This window comes from Anas acuta, chromosome 22, assembly GCF_963932015.1.
Source record: "Anas acuta chromosome 22, bAnaAcu1.1, whole genome shotgun sequence".
Classification (NCBI taxonomy): domain Eukaryota; kingdom Metazoa; phylum Chordata; class Aves; order Anseriformes; family Anatidae; genus Anas; species Anas acuta.
In genome coordinates, this window is record NC_089000.1 from 8,117,645 (window position 1) to 8,138,682 (window position 21,038).

Consider the following 21,038-nt stretch of genomic DNA (forward strand, 5'->3'; position numbering starts at 1 on the left):
AAGCCCTTTCTTGTGCTGCAGAAGGCTAAGGAATAAACCAAGGGCAATAAGAAGCAATGACAGTTTCTGAATGAAGGGGAAGTTTTCAACAGATTTTCAACATTTTTTCTAAAACATCAGCACACGATAGCTGAGTCCAACCGTAACATCCAGAAGTGCAGGAAATGTTTTACAGCCACGCCAACTCCTGCCCTACTCCAACCTGCCGTCGCTGTCTGCTCATGTGCACAGCTCTCAGTTACTCTCAGCACTGGTTTTATGCCCAAGAAAATCAATTCCTACATTAAAAAAAAATCTTGATTTTGTTAACAACAGGAGAAGTAGTAACAATGATGGCCCCTCTCTGCCACTAAACTTAGTGAGAACTTCAAGAGGCAAAAACTTTCAGGCCTATAGTAGGGGGAGAAAAAAAGCATCCTTGGACTGTGAGATCAATTAGAGTCAAGGAAAACACGCACATAGCTGCCAGCTGCAGTGCTTATACACGACCGACAGCATGTAAGATGGAACTGCCCTGCTCCAAGGATGCCAGCTGATGCTTTTGTAATTGTGTTTAAGTGCACCAGGATTTGGAGTTGAAACACAACCTCCTCGCAGCACAAACGGACTCCTTGTTTCGGGCTGGGAGCACAGGAGAGTTAGTACCTGCTCCCACCTGGAAGGTTACTACTGTAGAAATGATGCTAACACACTTCCCTTCTTAAATGAAGGGACTCTGTAGAATACAAACCCGCTGTGCACGCCAGCAAATTCAGATATCTGAAACCCAGATGTATCTGCTCAGTCTGCACGACAGCACTTCCTTCCAGCTCTGGATGTTGTACTTGCACAACAGAGATACTTCCACGGCTACAAAGTGGTGTTGTACACTATCAACTTCTCTCAGTTCTGATCTGCTGGATTAGAAAAAATAGAAGCAGAACAAAACCCAGTTGTCTCATTTATCTCAGGGCAAAACGATTTGCTATGTAGCCCCTGATAAAAACATCAGGACACTTGTGATGCCTAGTGAGTTGCACCGTGACTGTAACAGGATTGTGCAGGACCACCAGCAAATTTACTACTTGTAAAACATCCCAAGAAAAGGTTGGTGATCTGAGCTACCTCTGAGTAGCCCACTTTTTCAAGTGAGGCTTCTTAACCCAATAAACTAAGAACAAACTTGTTAACCTACCAGCAGCCCCTACTAGAAATGGAAACAATCGCATCCTGGAACATATATACGAACCCACAACAAGTAGTGGGCTTGCTGCCACAACTGAGTATTCAAACAGCAAAAGCTGGGGGCTGCACCTCCCCTGTATGAAGCTTTTATATGAAGAGATGGACATCGAGGTGGATTTATCAAGAGTCCTTATGATGATCTCTTTAGCGTGACGCACATAAGCGGTTTGGTTGGGTGGTTTTTAAACCCTGAAATTGTTTTTGAATTGATCTCCTGCTGCCTTGCCGAGGGAGGGGAACGAAGACTGCGGACAGAGCTAAACGCAGCTGCCCACTGCAATTTCTGAATGGTCCTGCAACTTGCCCATCTGATCCTTGTCAAACAATCAGCAATGTAAAAAACAAACATTTTCAACACTCATCATTTGTGCAGACTTTGCTGCTCCCAGCTGAAGCAGCCCCACGTTAAGCCTGGAAGAGCGACTCTCTTCTGCTAGGGCACTTGTTGCACTACCTAGGAGAAACTGAACTGCAATGAAGCTGCACAGAGCTCACACTGCTGGGAGCGACACAAGAACCATGGCCACTTCTGAACTCCAGTCTGAGAGGAGAGCCCATCACAATGCAGCTCACTGAGCTCAGGGGGGCCGTGGAAGTCGGGCTGGCAGCCACCGGCAGCGCCTTCCTGTCACATACCCAGAAGGACAATTTTTATTTCCTTTTTTTTTTAAAAAAAAAAAAACTTCATCTGATATTTTTATATATATATCCATCTTTACTCCACTTGTAATGTTATTTAAGCCTACTCTAACATTCTCGCCAATGAAGGGGGCAGCTGCCATGCTGGCTGGGGGCACGGCCGGTTTGGTGCAGCGGTTCCGAGCGTTTCCCCCACCCGTGTGCCCTGCATGAGAAGCAGGCGGCTGCCCTGCCACATCCAGGGGGACCTCACTTCCTCCCTGGCAAACAAGCAGCCCATTCAGCAAAAGGGAAATCCCAAGATGCACCCGGGCAAAGGGCCTGCCGAAGGAGCTGGGAAGAAAACCAACCCCCACCCCACAACCAGTCACCAAGGCGGCAGGAAGAGCAGCCCCGGAGTTGCAATTGCGAATCCGCTTCTGCAAACAGCTGCTTTAGGACACGGATCTGCCATGCCCCTCGTTTAAGAGGTTTTCCAGCGTAGCAATTCAGCTCAGTCCTACAGAAACATAACCCCCAGAAAGGAGCATCAGCCCCAGCAACGGCACCACAGGAACGCCAGCATGCCGGCTCAGGGGAGTGTCTGCACGGCTACTGAGGTCAACTGCAGAGTGAATTTGGAGCAACTCGATTGTTGCTTTGCAATTATAATCTAAAGCAAATTTTGTTGCTATTTTTAAAAGGAAAGCAAAAAAAGGGCATTTTTTTCCCCTAGTTAAGAAATTTGGTGGAAACAGGATCCATGTGTCTCCATGTTTCTCTCCCCTGAGCCCTAATGACACCCGAACTGTCCACCCAGAGATCAATCCCAACGTGACTGCGCATTATGGGTTTAACTGAGGGAACCACAAGTTTGAGGAGGAGGCTGATAAATAAAAGAGCTCATTTCAAGAAAAAAATCCCCCCTAAATAAGGGAGCAACATAAATGTAAGGGTTTTCACATCTGCCAAGATGGGATCCAGCTGCTTTGCCAGGAGATGAATGAACATCCCTCTTAGAATTTCTTTTCTTAGAAAGAAACAGATGAAGTTTGATTACTGTGAATCCACGTAAATCAAATCGAGATGTCTTAGTCCAGCTAACAAGAGCAAAGTTGATGCATTCTTAGAAAACCTAAATGTTAAATTTGCATGTATGTTTGTAAAAGCAGAATGTGAATGTAGAACAGAATTCTGGAAAGAAATCCCACTGAACTCCCGTGAATTGATCGAGATTTCCCCTTGCAAAATCTCAGCAGAATTTGACCACCACTTTATAACCACAGAAGAAACACTGGCCACAGGCAGAAGCTAAGACAAGTGATTTCCACACAAAGATGCAATTGGAAGCACTTGGGCCAAGCCCACTGACTTCACTGGAGTCAAACCCCCAAACACAGCATGACCTTCCCCGCCATGAAGCACGGCACCACCACATGCCAGTTACGTTTGTACTTCGGGGTCTCTTTTGAAGCATCTCCTATTTCTTCCCCTTACTTGATTCAGTTCCTGGCATGGTTTGCGTGGCAGCATGACGACGCTGATGCCGTGACTACTCTTCATGGACACCAGACAAAATAAACCAATTAAAGACCCCCAAGGTCTCAACCACTGCACCATTTAACTATCTTTTATATACCAGCAAAAGTTAAAACTCATCCACACGCTTCTAAACTTGGCAGTTGAGTGGTATAAGGCAGGGGCTGCTGCCCCCAGGAACTCCATATTTACTGTCCCTGCAGTTGGCATTGGTGTAGCTTCCCCAATAGCTACACCCAAACCGATGAAGCTTTACCAACTCCACCAAAATCAATTTCTTCCCAACCTAGGTCTAATTGACTGGGGTTTTTTGGTTGTTTTTAAAGACCAGGCTGTTCCTCGGTTCACAGAATTAGAAGCTGTTGTCAGAAAAACCTGAGCCGCGTACCACAGCTTGGGAACACAGGTGGGGCAATAACCCACTGCTGGGATGACCAGCAATCTGGGCAGAATGGGAAACCACAGCTCATGCTCCGGCTCCTTCCGACTCTTCCAGCGCAGCGGCCGCGTGTCGCACCACTGGGAAAAAGATACAGAACATTTTTCCTCCTGAGCACTGAACTGCTGTATCCCAAATAAAGGGAAGCGTGACAATCTGTACAAATGCAAATGTCCCAAATGCCAAGACTAACATTTCTAAAACCTAATTCAACTCTTTCATTTCTTAGCTGCGGGCCGTTTACTGCCACTCCTTTTTTCCACCCAAACAAAAGACGAAAGGGATGACTCAAAGCAACTTGAATTTCAAGCTAAAGCCACAAAGCACTGAATGCCTGAACTTTAATATTAAACAGGTGTGCAGATGAGATTCATTCAAGCCTCATCATGGCTAGGTTAATTGTTAAAAAAACTGCAAAAAGACCTAATTTACTTGAAAGACACATGGGTAAGATAAACTGAGCTATAAGGAACGACCAAGGCATGTGGTAAATACAAGCAGAGCACTGCCAACTCCCTCCACCCCCTTGTCCCACCAAATCCCTTTTTCCTTTGTATTCCAGTAATTTTATTTATTTTGTTCGTCAGAATTTAATAATACCACACATGATCTTTGGTCTAGAATCAAAAGAGCTAAAGACAGATCAGAAAGTCCATTACAAAGTAGATGTTCACCTAAATATGAATCTAGAAATCAAGGGTTTAGCAAAGGAACTTCTGATTTTCTATGCTGCATGCACCAAGTCCTCTGAGCAGTAGCTCTGCATACCCCCAGAATGGGATAATCGAGCACATTACACCACTCATACCACTATCTGCTGCTGAATACAAAGATTTCCTCACTTGCATCTTCAGTCCTCTGTTTATTGGCCTCCACCTTTTTTTTGAAAAAAAAAATACACCGTGTAGCAAAAAAGAAAAAGGCAAAAAGCCAAACAAAGCTACATCTCTGGATATATTAGTGCAAGAACCCATTGCACAGCATGTTTCTTATTAGGGAATGAATGGGAACAAAGAAATATCTATAATGGACCTAATGCTGCAGTCTGGGCTCTTTTGAGTCTGATTTACTTCTCACAGCAGCTCTGCACCACTCTAAATCCATTTATTTCAAAAGCATATTTCTAAATCATAGCAGCATGGGTGAGATAATTCACACCCACCAAATAAACTGAAACTGCTAGGGGGGAGTTAAGAATGGTGAATTTTTTTCTTTTTTTCCCCTCCAACTTACACGAGACTCCATTATCTTTCAACTCAGGCGAGTTGTCAACTCTAGAGCAAAGGGATTTTAGAAAAGTGTGCTTAACATACAACAATGAGAAATTCTTAATAACAGAAATGTAAATCTGAAATTCATAATATCAATGAAGGCTACTGAAATCAGACCACAATACTGTCTATTTTCTGCTTTTCTGGTCAATTATTCTGTATAAAAGCTCCAAAATTTATTCTACTGCTATAAAGATGAAAACCTCTGGAATAACCCAGAGGATTTTTCCATTTTGTTTTTTAAAGATACTTGTCAAATAAAATACTGGATCCAGCAAAAGGTAATATGTAAAGGAGTGTGGTTTTTAATTATTTGAAGTAATTCACTGTTTCTAATTGGCACTACTACAATATCTGTTTTAGTAAGCAGCCGGCTCCACATATAATCTATACATTTTAATACAGTGGAATTAATTTTGTTAGCTAGATCCTGGAAAAATCATCTACAAGCATTATGTATGCGGTCCAAGATACTCAGCACTTCTGCATTACATAATAATAGAAAGAAAACGACTATCAGGATCTCCTTTCTGCAATCCGATCTGCATGGGCAGCTCTTTCGATCTGTGCAGCTCCCCCAGTGAAACTAATCAGGGCTGCAGGCACAGGTCAGGTGCCAGATTTCGCACAGATCCCATTTAACCAAGGTTAAAGTAACGAGGTTACTTTGGCCTCTTCAAATTCAGTAAACGCATGTGGGTGCAGTAGCTTTCTTCTCCTGCATTAGGTGTCACAGAACAGCTTAACTGCACTGAAAACCAGAAGGAAAGTTTTTACTCAATGGTCACAGCTCACTAAGAGCAGCATTACAGAAATATTTTAGACCCTTGTCTTCACTGACGGAGCTGGCCAGCTTTACCACCCATGTTTTCTGTTTAATGGCAATAAAGGCAACATCTTACAAAAGGAGAAAATCTAAAGATAGAAAACAAGTGTTACTATTCCTGATTTTATCAGTGCCACTGGCACATACCGCTTTTTTTTTTTTTTTGTCTCCAGATATGAATTACAAGTTCTGCAGATTCCTCCCCAGATGTGTCCAACTTCAGCTCCTGGCTGATTCCACCTGGGCATGAAGAGTCAGAGCCATGAGCATGTAGAAAGCGGAGGAAGCTTCATGAAAACACGGGTTATGACAGTGGAAAGATAGGAAATGTTTCTTCTCCCAACCCCAGCAGATGTTGTCCAATTAAGGATGCAAATAAATCACCCTCTGCATTGCAAGTCAGAAAACACATCCATAAAAGCTCTCTAAATACATTTCAGTTTAAACTTGCATAATTCTCCCAGTGGAGAAATCATCTTAAACTTATGTAATCCTTAGAAAGAGGCATTACAGACAATTCAGTGCCACGAAGAAACAAGGAAGACATCTCTAGAAAAGAGGTGCACCCACACACAATTAATTATATAGGTGTAGGGGGGAAGCGCTGGGAGAGCGACGCAGAGCCCCGAGCCTGCTGTTTCCACAGAGACCAATCTGTAACCGAGCTCAAGGGGCTGCTCCCCTTCCAGCAGCCAGCACTGTCTGTTATACTTAACCCAGACTTCCTAACACTTGATATCCTGTCTGCTCTTTCAATGCCCTTACTCAACATTTCAGACAGACATTACACAAACTGGCTGGTGAAAAGGGTTGAGAAACCAATGAGCAATCCAAGTCAATGACCTTATTCTATAAAATGATACCATTGACGGAACAGAGGGCGAAGAACAAAGCACAGGGGTGCGGGTCTTCTGCACATGTCCCCGAAATCTTCCCCAGGAGAACTAAGCCAAGCACTCTGCTCCACCTGAGGATTTTGTTTTGTGGCACTGCTGCTCTGTAAAACCTCAGCAGTTCTCGTGCTTCCAGTCCAAATGATGGTCGCACCAAAACAGAAAGGGTTTCAATTGAAAAATAAATAAATGTCACATTTTCTACAAAGCATGTGCAAAGGTAACTGTACATCAATCAATGAATAACAAAGCCAGAACCCGGGCTATCGATTTGCTCCTTTGCTGCTTATCTCCGGCATGCAGAGCGAGGCTGCAGTTTCTGCACAACCTCTGGCCTCGTGGACGTCTCTCCTGACTTTAAGTATAACTGCTTAAGCAACTCAAAGACTACTTAATATAAGTAAGGGTGGCAGGACGCCTGCATTTAACAGAAAATGCCATTATGTTGCTAAGCAGGTTGTTTTAATACACACCCAGCCTGGAGAAACCCAAACAAAAGTGACAGCGACCAAGCCAGAGATGGAGGCAGCGATAAGAGACCCACACGGGGGAATTCCCATTGGCTTCTCCCAGAGCCCTGGCCATGAAATGCTGGCAGGATCAGGGCTTCAATTTGTATCTGTTTTCGTTACCTCATCCAAGCAAAGGTCAGAGCAGCACAATGAGCCGGGCACACAGTGGCCGGCAGCTGCCTGCCAGCAGGTTTGCCCAACGCGGGCACACAAGGCATGTTCAAAGGGCTGCACCTGATGCAATTCCGAGGCCAAGTTTATGGCCCTTCAGTTTGCACTGGAGAAAAGCAAGGCTGGCCCTGGTCCCAGCTGCAGAGACTTCCCCGTCAGGAGAAAAAAATAAGCTAAAATGCTGAAACATAGAGATTGACAAATCCTACATAAAAGAACAAAATCACCATTAGGTATCTACAGCAACCTGAAACCCCAATGGTGCATGGAGCAACCAGCAGGCAAAGGCCTCCCTGTCCAGAGGCAGCTCCAGCTGCAGGAGCCAATGCCCTGCTCAGTAAGACCTGCCCAGGTCACAGCACCCCCAAACACCTATGGGACAAAAACCTAGTTATAGAGCAAAACAAAAACACTGCAGTGCCAAAACAGGCCCACTCCTGGCTTTGGCACAGTCCTGTAAAGGTGAGGGCACGGCCACAAGCTCACTGCAGCCACTCCGTGTTAACCCCGGCGCATGTCGGTTCAGGATCTGCCCTCTTCCCCACGGCTGCAAGCACCGCCAGCACACACGGGAGGAAGTCTGATACAGAGACAAGTCTGCTGTGGTTTGTGGGCGAACTGGTTCCAATTAGTGCGCCTGCTGATTGCCTGAGTGAGAACTGCCGAACGAGCCCCAAGCCCCAAACTTTCAAATTAACCTCGGATGCTCCAGAAAATATCTCAACAGGTGATTTTGGTAACAGTATGAGGCTGAATCTGCAGTGGCAATGAAGACAAGAACCATACAAGACATACCTGCCTACCCAAGGTGGGCACGAAGATAATAATGCCATGAATTCTGTCCACCCCCAGAGTGACACACACTAACTACAGCAGAAACTGAGTGGAACACCACTAAAAGTAAAAACAGAGATACACACTTATTAATCTGTACTTCCAAAATGCAGAAAACAGATACAAATTAGCAATTCTCTAATAAAATGTATTATTAACATTGTAATTGGTAAGTTTAAAATAAAGGCATGTTACATTACTACGCATTAAAGTAATGCTTCCTTTACATGAAAATCAATTTGATTTAAGTGTTCTATGGCCACTCAAAAGAAACAGGTTAGCTTAGCAACTGACAGTACTCTACTGATAGATGTCCTACAGCCCAGCTGGAGTTCCTTCTGTCCATGCTTTCATTTCTTTCCAAGAACCCCGTCAGATTTAGTGCAACTCTTCCATGAGAGCTCCCTCTAAATAAGAATTACAGCACGAAGTTCGGGAACTGTCTGCCTTTAAAAAAAACACAAGAGTGTAATGAGGCTTTTTGTGTCTGATACTTTGCATGGAGATGCAACTCGGTGCAGTGGCAAAGCAGTTGGGCCGGCTAAGCCAGCAGTGTGAGTTCCAGTCCTTCGTTATCACCAGCAGCAGGGAGCCAGCCCACTCCTTGCTGTACTCGGTGCCACCGAAACCCTGAACTTTGGCACAATATCCTCGCTAGGAGACAAAAACGACACGGATTTTCAGTAAGAATGGACAACGGACCTCGTCGAGTCTCCAAATTGTGCTCAGCTCAGCCCCCTCGATGCAGCCGCAGCGCTGCTAGCGAGGTGCAGATAAGGTACTGGTGGCTGCCAGGAGTTTCACCGCTGCGTTGTCTAGACATGCTCTGAGCAGCCTCACGCAGACACTGCCAGATGCTTTTACAACGCCGACGTGAACACTCATCCCAGCAAAGGAAAACACACCCTCGCCAGGCAGCCCGATAACCATGCCCGGCTGCCGGCGGTCAGGCCAGGTGCTGCAGGCTCCCCGACCGACACACTGTGTTCACGCCACCTTCAAAGCGCGCTGCTCTTTGGGGCAGAACACACGGCCGAGCCCCAAACCACTGAGATGGAGAGGCGAGGGAGACTGCCCGGACAATGAAGGTAGTGGCATATATTTTAATATTTTGGGCTGTGATTGTCTGAAGAATAGATTTTGTGTAATTCCCTCCCTAACTCACGAGGGCTGAGTTCAGGAAGTACAGAACGATTCTGGGGTAACAGAGAGCCACAGGTGACTCAACATCATTAGCTCATTATTTGCAGCACACTCTGTGTCTCGCACACATGCACGTACCTGCTTCTTTGTTCTCGACCTACAACATCTGTAAAACTGTTTGCACTCCTGGCAAAAAAATGCTGATGTCTGCTTAAACACTGACATCTCAGGTACACAGGATTTCGCTTAAGCTCGGCATGGTTTTTCAGGTCCTATTCCTAAGGTGTGAAGTGTTTGTGAACTTAGGATACTCCTTCAAGGCTTCAACACTTGTGTTTTAGGGACTTCAACATTTTTACTGGGTATTTTCTAATGAATTCTTAAGCAGCAAGTAAGAGAGCAAATGACTTCTGTGCTCCATGGGGAAACACCTGAACCCATAGCTCTCAAAGCTTTTCAAGAGCATTCATCAAGCCAGTTGGTACAGAGAAGAATAAATCCATCCAGCGTCCTGAACACCAATGCCTGTGAAATCAAAAATGGGAATCTCCCTGCTATACCCTGCTATATACCCTGCTATATGAGATCAAGAAACTCGCTACTGCCAGGAGGCAGGACTTGGGGATACAGGAACAGAAAGATCCGCATCGTAGCTCCATCACATTTCACGTGGCCACAAAACACAGTGCAGCCACCACTGCACGGCACCTGAAAGGCCCGAGCCACCCCAGTGCTCGGCAGCCCCACGCTCTTCCACTTTCGGCAGCGTCTGTTCTTCGAGTTGGCCGCGCACTTGACCTGGCTAAACCTCTCTCCAGCTGAGAAAGCCGCGTGTTGTGGCAGCCCGGGCTTGGGAGGCATTGAGAAATGAAGTGCTCATTTGTGTGTCTGTACACAGAAGGCTGCTTCCAGCTCCCAGCTGCTTCACCCGAGTGCTGCTGGGACCTGAGCTGTGGGAACGCGGCCCCGCTGGCATTGGGGGTGCTCGCACGTGTGCAAGGAGAGTTCTCATCCCCCCTCGCTGCCTGATCGGACAGTTTTACTAAACATACAGATGTCTGGCACACAGCTAGGAAACGTGGAAGCACCAAACTCTGCTCAGTTCAACGTTCAAAAGAAAAAAAAGTTGAAAAGAGGCAGAGGCGAAGCCACCCTCCTCTCCTGGAAACAGCAACCAGAAAGCCTTGGGGTGTGTTTGTTTGAACTAGCTCCATCAGAGACATACCTGCGTACAGAGCACGGTGCTGCTCCACACGGGGTGGAGAGAGGATCTCAAAGACAAACCAAGGCCGCGTCTACACGAGCAAGAGGACACAACATGCACCAGCTGCTGAGCTCAAGAAAAAGGCTTTGGCACCGATGGCGGATTTCTAGGACCCTGTTTTGCAATGCTGTCAGGTTCTTCACATTTTGAATCTCTGGAAATAACCCAGAACACATCGGTTGGGCTCCATGCTGATAACCATGGATCAAATGCGAGACAGGTAGGGAAACGGGCCTCCCCCTCATGTAACAGCAGTGCTGGTACTCTGAGACCGGACAGAAATCACAGCAGAAAAAAAACCTGTGAGAGCTCGTGAGGAGGTGGAAAACCCAGCAAAGGATGCTGGAGATACAAAGGATGATGGAGAGGTTATAATATGGCTCAGGAAAAGAAAGGATCTTCTGCTCATCCAAGGATTAACGAGGAGGATACAAAAATCAAAACGTTGAAGGGGGGTAAGGAATGGGGCTGAGACACCTCTGGTTCCTGCTGTGGTGGTGCTCCAGCTGTTAGGACCCATGCCAGCTTTTGGTGAGGACCCTTTGCTGACTTCAGAGCTCCAGAGGCAGATGGAAGCTGCTTCTGCCAGTGGCAAGACCGGGCAACACACATCTTGTTCAAGCAACCCCGCTGAGCCAACCTATCTGGCTGAGTACAGCAATGGACAGATAGGCACGGCAGATGCTGCACAGGGGCACACGGTGAGACTTCAGTATCTAGGCAAAGCTTTGCCTCGCAGCACCACTTACGGACCAACCCAACAGGAGGGAGGAGGAAAAGGCAGTTTTGCCAGCATGTCCAATCTGCAGCGGGGGCTCGTGCCAGCCCAGCTCCTCCATTTAGAAGTCAGAGCCTTAAAAGGCAGAACTGTGCTGGCAGAAGCCTCCAGACCTCCCCACACAACCCTCACAAAGACACACGGAAAGGTCAGAAACCTCGCTGCTTCTTCTACAGCCCAGCAGTCCCATCCATCCCAAGCTACCAGCATCCCAGCAGAGCCCCGAGGCGATGTGTACACAAACACACAAATAATCAGGAAGCTGATAAAAAAAAACAAAAAAAAACCTCTTGCAAGTAGAAGACAGAACATCTGACACAGCAGATTACAGCACACACCACACCACCACCTCTGTATGGAGCAGAACAAAGCAAGGCAGAGATCTACATCAGAGAGGAAGCCCACCACAAAGGCACACGTTTCACACTTTCATCCCCCAAGACAGACAGACAGACACAGATAGACATGAGGCCCAGCACACACGCGAACCCCCCACGGGCCGGCGGTGACTAACGTAACACCCAGACACGGGATCATCCTCGCGTTTCCTTACGAGGAATCTAAACTGCACCCCGCTGTTCCTTGCCCCTGGCCACAGTCTGCCAGCCTGCGAGCCAGATTAAATCTTGCCGTAATTATCTGCGCACACGGCTCCAGCACAAATGACCTTAGCATATGATATCCACTGGCTAAGGCCAATGGAAAAAGACCACAGAAAAAGGCAGAATAAGCATCCAAAGCCCCAGCAGCGACGTCAGGGTTTCTTCAAGACTGCGCCATGTGAATAAGAGCTGCGGGGACAACCCCGCAGCCTGGCAACTGAGAGCCCATTCTGCATGGATGCAGGATTTGTGCCCTGACCCCTGAGCACGTACCAGCCGGACCTTCCCCATCAAACTCCTCCCAAATGAAACTATCCAGAGACTTTTAATGTTTTATTATGACAAACTTTTGCTTTTTTTTTTTGGAAAAATTTACAGTTGTGATTTTCTTATGTCATTTTTGGTGTCCACTGTGAGGTGCCTTGAGGCCACCCTCCAAGGGGCTGTGTGCACATTGTGGTGGGTGGGTTAGGAGCGCTTGATATGCTCTGAGCTAGGACCTGTTAAAAGGTCACCAAAAGCAAGGCAGTGCCCAAACTTGGCAGTCTTTTCCTCTTCCCCACCTGCACCCTCACCTGGGGCACAGATCAGATCACACAACTGAGCAGTGCCACGGAAGCCTTGCAAGGAAAGGCACTCAGCCCTCTAACAACATCCATTTTAATCAAACTGGGGAAATGACCAAGCCAGGGCCATGCGACCAGAAGGCAAATAAAAAAGCAGAGACCGTTTTATTTTGCTCCCCAAACAAAGCATGCCCTAGAAAATTCATTTCCCAACCTGGGAAATGTCTCCAGGTCCTGAGCCCTCTCCTCCCCTCGCAGACACCTGCAGGCAGCCACCCCGCCAGCCCTTTTAGCACATGACTGCCAGCAAGCAGCCAGGCCATAAAAACACATCTACCTCCAGCCACGGGGAGAAGGGGGCTCCACACAGGCTCTGGCTGCTGCCACCTGGGAGGGAGGAGAAGGAGGGAAAAAGGCTGAAATGGGGCTAAGAGACAGGCCTGGGGAGCACCTGCATGCAGCTGGGGGGGCTGGTCCTTTTTGGGGGGCCCAAGCTGCTGCCCTGGGTGCCTGGCAAGCCTCCTGTGTGTTTGGTTTTCAACTCCAAGCTGTGTCGGAGCCCAAGCGGGTGTGCACGTTTAACATTATATTCATGAAGTTAATTGAGGGATTTCACCGAGCGTTCTCCGTGGGCTCTAAACGCTGCTTCTTGTGTTAGGGGTTGTGTCAATGCCCTTCCACTCCTGGCACACGCCGAGGACAACTCCTGCAGCCTGCAATGTTGGAGCCGGGATGCAGCCCCAGAGCCACAGGATCCTGGCCCCCCACCTCTGGGATCCAGCTCGGAGCGAAAGGCAAACAAAGGCCGCCTAAAAAAGCCGATCCGCAGGGGCTGGCTGGCCTGGGGCCGGCACGGCGTGCCCTCAGGTGCTGCAGCTGGCCCCGCACAGCTCCGCTTACCCAGCCTGCCACAACCCAACCTGCAAAAAAAGCCCGGCTGATGGGAGCTGGGGCTCCCTGGGCTCCCCTAAAAGCACACGCTTCTCCATCCCCATCCTGCACTGCATCGCACACCAGCAGCCTGCGTGACGGCCAGGATCTCTCACAGCAGCCCCGTTTGTGTTCCAACAGCAGCATTCAGGCAGCCCAGCCCCTGCCTCCCTCCCTGGAGGCACGCAGCAGACAGCTCGCCGTTGGGGCTGGAGCACCCAGCGGGATTTTTCTCTGGCTCCTTCCTTGTCCTGACCCCTACCGAAGCTCCTCCGAGCTGAAATCACACGCTTCCTGCTTGAGCAAGGGGTTGCAGGGATCAGGCTCCACATCCAAACCCCCCAAAAAACCCACACATCACCCCGCAGCCCCTGCCAGAGGTGCAGGGCAGGGGCCCCCCAGCACACGTGGTGAGATCGAGGAAGGCGATGAGACCGCTCCCCGACCCTACAAGGAAACCCGGCGGTAACACATCACCCATCGACGTCAGCAACATTACAGAAGATTGCTTTTCTCTTTCTCTCCCCCCCTGCCCCTATTTAAAACAAGAATTAAAGGCGTGACTTACCCTGGGGGCTTTCCTCTTGTATTTGTTGTTATAGTCAAATTTTTCTTTCATTTCGTCTAAGAGCTGGCCCAGCCTAGCCTTCTCCTCTTTCCCAGTGTAATCCTGGCTGAGGAGGATGTAGGACCTCCAGTTTGCAGAGTCAAAGCCCCAGTGGCAAGTCCTGTTTTCCAGGGATTTGTGCGAGTGGACCACGAATTTGTGAGGTGGGTACATCAGCCTGCAGTCCAAGCACTGGATGCAGGCTGCGCTGGGGTTACTGTAAAGCTCTGGTACCAGGAGTCCCTTACACTTCCCAAAGCACTCATGATACACCTTGAAGCTCTTCTCTGTAAGCTCCAGCTCGATCGTGCTAGAGAATTCCTTCTTGCAGTGGGGAGGATAGGTGCCACCATAAAGCAAGGCGTTACAAAGCCTCTCAGCATCAGTTTTAGTGATGAGCCCACAGGAGGGAGCGGAGAAGGGCAGGATGCCCATGACTTTGAGGATCTCCAGCTGGTCAGCAGTGCACCTGGAGCAGTAAATATGCAGCTCGTCACACACCGAATTGATCTGCTGCAGGGAGAAGTCCCTGAGCACCGAGTTCAGGATCTGGGGCAAGCAAAGCCGCTTTTCTCCACCCACCACGAAGCAGGAGATGGTTTCCCCTTCCAGGATGGTCTCACACCTCTCCGTGGACCTGTCCGAGGGCATGAAGAAGGGACCAGGCATCACCGGAGGCGGCTGGATGGGAGGCAGATGCAGCACGGGTTCCGCTGGGTCTTTGCCATTGTCTTTCTTGTACATCTCCTGTGCCCATCGTGCTGAGAAAGCAGCAGGGCCACCCAGGGAGCTCATAGAGCTCAGATGAAACTGTTCCAAGGTCTTCTGCAGTCCTGGATGAGGCTGGAAGCTGCTTCTACTTACAGTCTCCATTTTTTAGTTTCTATTCCCAAAACAAACAACAAAAATCCCTGGTTATCTTCCACGCCGGTACAAATCCACTCGAGGGATTTCCCCCCCCCTCCCAAATAATTTTTTTTTTTTTTAACAAAACAAACCAACCCACCCTCGCCTTTTCTCCTTCCCACGCGGCTTTAGCAATCCACTGTCGCTCCTCGGCGGACTCGTGCCTCTTTTCTTCTCTCTCTTTCCCCGCCGGGTTCGTCACGATCTCGGCCCCCCCGAGGCTGCGGCGCTGGCGGGCCGGAGCAGGGCGACCCGGCCCGGCCCGGCCTGCATCCGAGCGGCCCCCGGCGCCCCCCGGCCCCCCTCCCCGGCTCGGGGCCGCGCTCAGATGCGCGCTGGCGGCTGCTGCTCTGCGGCGCTCCCCCGCCTGTCCATAGCCGCCCGGAGGAAGGAAGGAAAGGAGCGGGGGAGGAAAGAATTAAAAAAAAAAAAAAAAAGCAGCAGCAAAGAGGAGGGAAGCTAAGTCCAGGCGCGGGGGGGGGGGAGGCGGCGGGATTCAGGGAAGCGGGGCGGCCCCGGGTGCGCGGCGGCTGGGTGGGCAGGAGGGCGCCTGGCCCCTCAGGGCTGCCGGCCTGCCCGGCACATCCCCGCTGCTCCTCCTCCTCCTCCTCCTCCTCCTCCTCCTCCGGCACGGCGCGGACTGCGAGTGCCTGCGAGCTGAGCTCATGCGGCTGGCCCAGCCTCCTCCTCCTCCTCCTCCTCCTCCTCCTTCTCTCCTCCTCCTCCTCCCCCCGCTGCCTCCGCCGCCGAGCCCGGCCAGGAATGCGCCCAGCTCCCCGCGGTCTGCCGGGAACGCCGCCCCCCCACACAGCCCCGGCGGCTGCACGGGGCACGGAGCCGAGGGGGGGGGGAGCACCAGGGGAAGCACCGGGGACGGCTTCTCGGCCCCCTCGGACGGGTTCCCCCCCCCCCCCCCTCCGGGCGGCACCGGGGGCGCTGCGGGGCCGGGGGGGGGGGGCCCGGAGGGGAAAGGAGCGGGGAGCGGCGCCCCCTGGCGGGGCCCCGGGGCCTGGCCCCAGCCCCTCCTGCTGCCCCCCCCAAAAAACCCACGGGGTTTGGGGGGGCCGCTCGGGGTTGCTGGTGGTCATGGTTGCTGGAGACCCCTTCTGGTGAGGGGAAGAAGCGGCTCCGAGGGGAGCGCCCCACGTCCCGGCCAGAGAAGGGGGAGCCAAGCGGGGTTAGCCATGGCTTGTGGCCTCCCGGCCTGACTCTCAGAGCAGCCCCGGGCTGTGCTCACAGCGTGCGGCCCGTGGGGTTACAGAGAAAAGTTTGAGACGCCCCACAGCCAAACTGCACACACCGAACACTGCAGGCCAGGCGGTCCCTGCTGCCGCAGGGTGACCGGAGCAGGGCCAGGAGCATCCCTCCCAGGGTACCAAAGAGCTCCTGGTTAAAAACCCCTGCCAGTAACATCCTCTACAACTCTGCCTATCACCTGGAATAATATGGAGCACATCCACGACATTCCACCCATTCCATCGCTCATCAACCAAGCGGTGTGCTTTATTATGAAGAAACCCTTCCCACCATCCAGCCTCACTTTAAAAAAGCCCTGGCTCTTCAAGCAGCAGACACCCCTCAGTCCATTAGGGGTAAGGTACATGCTGACCATCATCAGATAGCAGCAGAATAATTCCCTAGATGGATTTAATTCAGTTTTTTTTTTTTTTTTTTTTTTTTTTTTTAACTCACTGAAATACAAATGCCCAGATAGACTCGACCGTCATGCACAGAGGCCCTGATTTTGTTAGAGCAAAATTAACGTTTGCAGGAAGTCTGCTCGATAATGGGAAAGCCTCTTACTTCTGGTTGCTGGAGTTTTGGTTGTGTGTTGTGTTTTGTTTTGTTTTGTTTTCCCCTCCTTCTCCGTTGCCTTTTGTAAAGAAAGGACAGTGATAACTGCAGGTCAGTTTAAGAGAGGTATTTTTTTCCCCTTCCGACTGCCTCTTATGCCAGTAAATCACTGGGTCGTCCACCAGACTGCTCATGGGTGCAATTCAGAAATGGAATTCCTGCAGCAGAGGGGACTACCAAAACGACAGGAAGGATGGTCTTGTGGTTAAGGCAGAGAACTCAGGACATCTGGGGTCTATTCCCAGATCTCCCACAGACTTCCTGTTGCCTTGGGCAAGTTGTTCAGTTCCTGCGTGCCTCAGTTTCTGGATCTGCAGTGCTCAGATGGCAACCAATTAGAGGGGCAGCTTCTGAACCTAAACTCACGGTGTGACAGAAACCAGTCTTCAGCTCGGGCAGTAACAATACAGCAGAGCCTGCATTTGTCTATCCCACAGACTTTGCGGGACTAAGCAGCAGAAAGGCAGGAGAAGGGGGAGCGAGGAGCACTGTCGCTGGGGATTAAGGTGGCGGTGGTTTCTGGAGGCTCTGCCTCCCCTGATGACGGATTGTGAGTGCCGTGCATCTTAAAATCCTATTAATCTTTCCCCCAGTAACTGTTTGTCTTGCTCCCGTTCCAAAGCCCTCTAGCTGGAGAAACAAGAAGGGAAAAAATATCTCGGAGGAAGGGCCCCAACACCACAGTGTTTTTCTCACTCTCTCCCTTTTCTCCTCCCCCTCTCCATTGGCTTCAAGGCCAATAGCTCCTGGAACACAAACACTCTTGTAAACTTCTGAACCACACAGCCCTGTGGTGGGTGGGTGTTTGCTCCCTGCCTGCCAGTTCCAATCCACCCACAGATTCCAAAGGCCCAGAACAAAAAGCAGACTCCATTTTCCATATTTAACAGGCGATTCATTTCCCCCCACACCTCCACATCGCCTTCATTTTGCAGATCTCGGTGCCTCTCGCAAGTATCCAGTCCCACCCTTTATGTGTTCCCCAAGCAGAAGGTAGCATGTTTATGTATATTTTTCCATACACTTATGAAAAGTATATTCTAAACAAATTCACTGCAGTCCCCCTCTGGTTTCAGATGCCTGCTTGGCCAGGAAGCCCTGGGGACTCAGGGACTGTGCCGCCTATTGAAGCTATTTGACAAAACGTTTGGGAAGGGCCGATAGCGAAGAAGGAAAATAAGTGAAAAAAGAAAGCATGGTGCAGATGTGACCCATCCAAATTCCTACCGTAGCTTCCATTAGATGGTAAATTCCTTACAGCAGCGAGCATCTAATTTCTCCATGTCTGCCTTGTGTATATTAATTCCTAGTTGTGACACTCAGGTACTGAAGTAGAACCATTTCTGCATGGCTAGGATATTTCCTTCCCTCTCCTCCTTTAGAGATCCTCTGCGAAAGGTCAGTGTTTTCCCTGATACTTCCCTTACAGTGAAACTTGGGAGTGCCAAACTATCCAGAACCTGCAGAATAAGGGTTCATACTCTCCACTGCAAAGGAGATGAGAGTTGGGCAGTCTTTTTCAACCGAGTATTTCTTTTTTTTTTTTTTTTTTTTTAAATCAACATACAAATTCAGCTCACAAAAATTATTTATGTGTATCGACTTCTTACCTTTTTGGCTGTAAAAAATGTTTAAACATTTATTTTTAAAAATAAACCACTTTTTAAGCATATTTCTCTTAGAATTGCACTGAAATAAGTGAATGTAAAAACATCTAGAAAGTCACAAGAAAAAAGATGAAAGATGAAACAAACAAAATATTCACTGAAGATGTCAAAAATGAACCCACATCAACAAAAATATTCTTTTTTAAAGTTATTGGAAAAAGCAACTATTAGATTTTTTTTTTTTTTTTTTATCAAAAAACAGATGCAGCTTGAGATATGTGATTTGTAGCAGTGCTATGGGATAGTAACAAAGCCATCTAGGCTCTGCTATTCGTATCTTTAAGCCAAATTTTGAAGGCAACCATTTTTAAAAGGATAATCCAATGCATATTGGAAGGCTGCAATCATAAAGCATCTCTACCTTAGTTGCTCAGCAGCTCAAAAGTCTGGTTGGGTGCAAATGAAGGGAGGACAGAAAAGCAGACCTCCTCTGTCACAGGTTATTCCCATTCCAGCCTTGCTCTGTGGTGTCAGTGAAAATATCCACGTTGGAAGCAGATCTCTGAGGTTATATTTTGAACCACAAAGGCTAGGGAGCTGCAAGACTGGCCTCCTCAGTCCTGGAAGGCAGGACCAGCTTGACTGTGACACGTACAGTCTTGTACAGTTTGAGAGAAACTCAAGATCAAGGAATAAAGTGAAGAAAAAAACACAGTGGCAGAATTTGGGAATGGTAGAAACATACTCTGAGGCACACGTACAAAGTAGGTGTACAGAAAACAGAAGAGCTCTTACCTTCCTCCCTTTTAGTATCTGCAACCTGGGCATAGACGATAAAGCAGCCTCTCTCCAGAATACTGCCCCACTCCTGGGTCTTGCTTCTCCTCTCTCTGCAAAACAGGTTGGTTTAATATCTGATCTTTTCAGTGATGGCAGCTAGTCATGCTGTACTTTATGGTCTTAGTTCAGCTAACTGATGATGTTTTATTGTGCTCATAGCAGGTTCTGACACCACTAAGCAGAGAATCCCATGGATTCAGAAGACGTTTTTGTTATTGTCCTAACTCCATTCACAATTCTCAGTTCCAGCTCAGCTCTCCGTCCTGTCTCCTTCTGTATCTTTTACATCTTTGCAAAGCACAGAACCTCCTAACCCACATATGGCTCATATTCCTCTCTAGTTCGCATCCGTAGAGGACAAATTATCTACTGTAAGATTCAGCCTTTTAGCTCATGTTAAGACAACTGACGGTTTGTTTGTTCTTTTTTTCTTCAGAAGTCCCTCGTGCTGGCCAGGAGAGCAGCTAGCACGCTAACACGATTCAGAAGGCTATTCAGAACAAAAGCTGTCTGACTCCACTGAACCTAAGAACTGGCTTGAGTCTTCATGAAGTTTGACTGAAGGGCATACATCCATGGCTAATACACATAATGAATGGATGACCTGGTCAAAATAAGACTTGCTCACAACCTGTAATTCCCATTTACATGGCAAGAAACCATCAGACATCCTAGGAAATACAGGAGAGGTAAGGTGTTGTTAAAAGCACATGAAAGAGCTCTCCATCTCTCAGATTTTTTTTGCCCCAAGTTGCCTGGTATGTTGCCCAGGGCTGCCCCTCCTACCCACACACTGTACCTACATGCCCCAGTGGATGCTGCCAAACACCTCATTTTAAAAGAGAGTCATGCTTTCTACTGCCAATAAAAGGAATAATTTACTGGAAACAGTCAGAGGGACACACAAACTGGAATTCTTGGGATTTCACAGGAGCTCACAAGATAGCCCTGGTAGATCATCCAGAGGCTTTGTCATTTCTATTAACACAGCTCTTTAGCTGCTCAGCATGCCCAGGAACAGGCAAACAAGGCATAGCATAGAGCCAGCAGAGAAAAGGAGACGGATAGCAAGACAGAACCTTATTCCTGTGAAAAGGTAATGGAGCTGTTAGTATTCACCCTCAGTATTTCTCCCCAGCACAGTTCTCAGGCAGGATATCACCAGTCACTAGCACCACTCTGGGTAAGAAAAATCAACACATTTCAGACAAAGTTAAACCTAAGACTTGGGCAAAGTATCTCATTTAGACTATCCCAAAGCAATCAGTATCAAAGGAAATGAGTGTGCCAACCTTGCACTACAGGAGCTGCTGTTTAGCAAAGCCTCAGCTTTGAGCTTCACCAAAACAAAGTGGGTTAACACCCCTCTCCTGCCCTCCCACACACACTCGATCATGCAGAGAAGCTGTGGGAATACCGATCTGATCTGCTGCAGCTGCTGTGGTGAGTAAAAGGGCAACAGAGCTGGGCTCTACAACTAGCATGTATCAACTTGCACCACAGCACAATTAATACTGCTTCATTTCCATTTCACCTGAAGCCCACATGCAACTTTAAGGCCAAACGTTTCCTTCCCCAGTAGCCTGTCACAGACTTTGGGGCGTTCGCGTACCT

At 48.7% G+C, this 21,038-nt stretch overlaps 1 protein-coding gene across 2 annotated transcripts in view; it reads right to left on the bottom strand.

The window, feature by feature from the left end:
- Positions 1-21,038, bottom strand: part of SKI (SKI proto-oncogene) — a 127,067-nt gene that overhangs the window by 91,164 nt on the left and 14,865 nt on the right. Inside the window, exons 1-2 of one of the 2 annotated variants that reach the window (XM_068658638.1) lie at positions 15,224-15,563; positions 14,179-15,100 (exon numbers count right to left, since the gene is read on the bottom strand). In XM_068658638.1, the coding sequence (XP_068514739.1) occupies positions 14,179-15,090 (912 nt within the window). In that variant the 5' untranslated portion in view covers positions 15,091-15,100; positions 15,224-15,563. Of the gene's footprint in view, positions 1-14,178; positions 15,101-15,223; positions 15,564-21,038 lie in introns of those variants that run through there. The other variant, XM_068658639.1, reaches the window with a different exon arrangement.